Source organism: Monoraphidium neglectum (assembly GCF_000611645.1).
Source record: "Monoraphidium neglectum strain SAG 48.87 unplaced genomic scaffold scaffold01101, whole genome shotgun sequence".
Classification (NCBI taxonomy): Eukaryota; Viridiplantae; Chlorophyta; class Chlorophyceae; order Sphaeropleales; family Selenastraceae; genus Monoraphidium; species Monoraphidium neglectum.
The window spans coordinates 12,184-15,083 of NW_014012527.1; the positions used below are offsets into that span (position 1 = coordinate 12,184).

At 72.3% G+C, this 2,900-nt stretch overlaps 1 protein-coding gene across 1 annotated transcript in view; it reads left to right on the forward strand.

The window, feature by feature from the left end:
• The window catches only part of MNEG_6652 (Zinc finger CCCH domain-containing protein 2), a gene marked incomplete at both ends in the record, with an annotated part of 2,624 nt that extends 1,614 nt beyond the window's left edge, over nt 1-1,010 (forward strand). Inside the window, one exon of the mRNA XM_014044875.1 lies at nt 80-1,010. Within this exon, the coding sequence (XP_013900329.1) occupies nt 80-1,010 (931 nt within the window). The remainder of the gene's footprint in view (nt 1-79) is intronic.
• Between the last annotated feature and the right edge of the window lie 1,890 nt (nt 1,011-2,900).

Genomic DNA, 2,900 nt, shown 5'->3' on the forward strand with positions numbered 1-2,900 from the left:
CCCGCGGCTCGCTCGACCTGCCGCGTGCGATGGGATCGTCTGGGCGGCCGCCGCTGGCGCCGCCCGCTGCGCTCGACAGCGCCGACGCGCTGCGGCTGTCGCTGCCGCCGCTGCTGCCGACCGAGCTCGGCTTTGCTTCGCACGAGGACGCCGCTGCTGTCATGGCGATGGCGTCAATGCAGGGCGGGTCCCCCCGCTCTGGCAGCCTCTCAAGCTCCTCCCTCTCGCTGTCCGCGCCCTTCACATCTGTGTCGTCCCCTCCGCCGTGGCTGGTCGCCGACGCGCACCACCCGCAGCAGGTCCGCACCGCGCTGGCGCTGCTGGAGCGCGCCAACAGCGGCAGCAGCGCCGGCGCGTCGGGCTCGCCGGGGCGCGGCGGGCGGCGCGGCGGGCTGGACGGCGGGTCGCGGCCGCACCCGTCGCCGGTGGCGATGTCGTGGACGGGCCAGACGCTGCTCGGCTCCGGGGCGTTCGACCCTGAGCAGCAGCAGCGCTTGCTCAGCGCGCTGTTCGTGCAGCAGCAGTGCGAGCAGCTGGCCGCGCAGCAGTGTGAGGCGCTGGCGGCGCAGCAGCGGGAGCAGCACGCAGCGCTCTTGGCCGCGCAGCAGCGCGAGCAGCAGCTGCTGGCCGTGCAGCAACAGCAGCAGCAACAGCAGCAACAGCAGCAGCAGCAACAGCAGCAACATCAGCATCAGCAGCACCAGGCTGCGGCAGCTGCAGCGGACGCGCGGGAGCAGCAGCGCCGCGCTGCGCTGCAGGCGCTCTGGCTGCAGGAGCGCCGCGCCGCCGCCGCCGCCGCCGCCGCGGTCGCCGCCGCGCGGCAGGAGAGCGAGGCCCTCGAGGCGCTGCGCTGCGCGCTGGCGTCGCAACAGTTTGAGGCGCACCACGCGCTGGCGGCGGGCGCGGCGGTCAGCGCGGCGCCGGCGGCGCCGCAGGTTTCTGCTGGCGGCCCCGGGGACTACCTGAGCCTGGGGACCCACCTGTCAATGCTGCAGCTCCCGCACCTCTAACCCCGCACCGGCCCCACCACTGCATCCGGCCGATGTCTTGACCCAATCGGAAAACTTGCCTGACTGCCCAATTGGCCGGGGCGCCCGGCGGCGCGGGGGCTGCCGCGCGCGGGTCGCGCCCCGCTTTCGGGGCGGGCCGCCGCGTGCGTTTTGCACCCCCGCGCCGCGCGCGCGAGACGCGCTTTGCCCGGCCGCGTTGTGTCCGCTGTTGTGTCGTTGGCCTCCCGCGCACGTCTCCTGGCAGCGGCGCCCTTGATGTGGCCTGGTGACGAGTCCTGTGGTACGGAATGAAAGCGAGAGAGATGAGTACTGGTGGGAGAGGAGCACGAGAGTCAAGCAAAGAAGGCGCCTCCTGGGGGCGGGCGAGGGCCGCTCGTTGGTATACAGATCGGTCGGAGAGGCCTGGAGCAGCACACGTCACGAGGCACCTCTGCACGGCGCCCCCAGGAGGCGCTGGGCGGCCGCGGCGCCGCGCGGCGCCCACCCCGCGCCCGCCCGCCCGCCCGCGCCCCCCCGCTTTTCTCCACACACACCCCCTCGCCCGGCATGCTGCCGGGCCTCGCGGGGCCGCGCTTGCGTCCGCGTCGCGACCCGCGCAGCAAAAGTATCGGGCCCCTGTCCTCGCGCCGGACGATTCGTTCGGCGTTCCGCACTGAATAGCTGCACGCCACACGCCCCCCTCCAGCGGCCCTTTCGCCGCACCCCTCATTGCTTGTGCCGCCCCGGGGCGGCGCGCGCGCTCCGCGACTGCGGGCGCACGTTTGCGTAGGAAGTGCCTGGCCGCGGCTTTTGCGTAATTGCCGCGGCCGCGTGATGTGCGATGCCGCGCGGCGCCTTGTCCGCGGGGCCTCTTGCCCCCCGCACGCCGCCGCCTGGCGCGCGCGCACGCACGGGAATTCAACCGCACCGCCGCTCTCTTTTCACTGATATGCGCGCCTACTCTGGCAGCACGCAGCTGGGCCGCGGGCGCTGTTGGGCCCACGCTGCCCGCGCTGTCTCTCTTTTGCCAACATAGAGGCAGGCCTTAGCGCCCGGGCTTGCGGTTGCAATACAGGGAACGAGTTGAGAAGCACCGCCTGCAGTGACTCCCCGCTGGCTCCGCCCAAGCAAGCCGGGCCTCGGCCGGCGCACAGCACCAGCGGAGAAACGCGCTGTTCAAGCCACGCAACACCCATTTGACTGCGGGTTATTGTCGTTTGCCTTGGCGCTCGCCTCGGCGCTCGCCGCTGTCGCCGCGCCACTTGGCGGCGGGCCCTCGAGCAAATGGCAGGGGCGCGGTGCCAGTCGGTGCCCGCGCCCCTCCTGGGCCCCTCGGCTTTTCGCCCTCCGCTAATATGCCATGGGTTGTGGCTTGAAGCGCAGCGGCCCCAGTGCCCACTTGCCCCTGTCGCGCCTCTGCATTTCAAGGAGGCACGCGCTCCTTGCGCCCCCCTCCCCAGGGGGGAGACGTAGATGGGCCTGGGCGTTCACACGTGGCACACGGTCGCAGTGGATCTGAGGCCTTCTTGGCCAGGCACCCCGCCCAAATTGATTGCGCCGTGCCTTGTGCGGCCCCCGTGGGCCGTTCGTCGCCAGCAGCCGCGCGACAGCGGCCTGACAGGGGCCGCGCGGGCAGCGCTCTTGGGTGAGGAGGGGAGCCCCTTGCATGCGGCCAGCCCGTTTGGGACCTGTCGTGGGCGCGCCTGCTTCTTGGCGCGGCCATAGCTCCCCCAACCCCAGTCAGGGCAGCGGCGCCGCTGCAACCGCCGCATGCAGGCGCTGGGCTCCCGCGCGTTTTTTCGCGGCCCATATCAAACTTTCGTTGTCGTCTGCAAGGGGTCAGGGACATAACACGTGCCCGATGTACATCACACCGGGCCGGCGGGGGCGCCTTGCGCCCCTGCCGTTCAC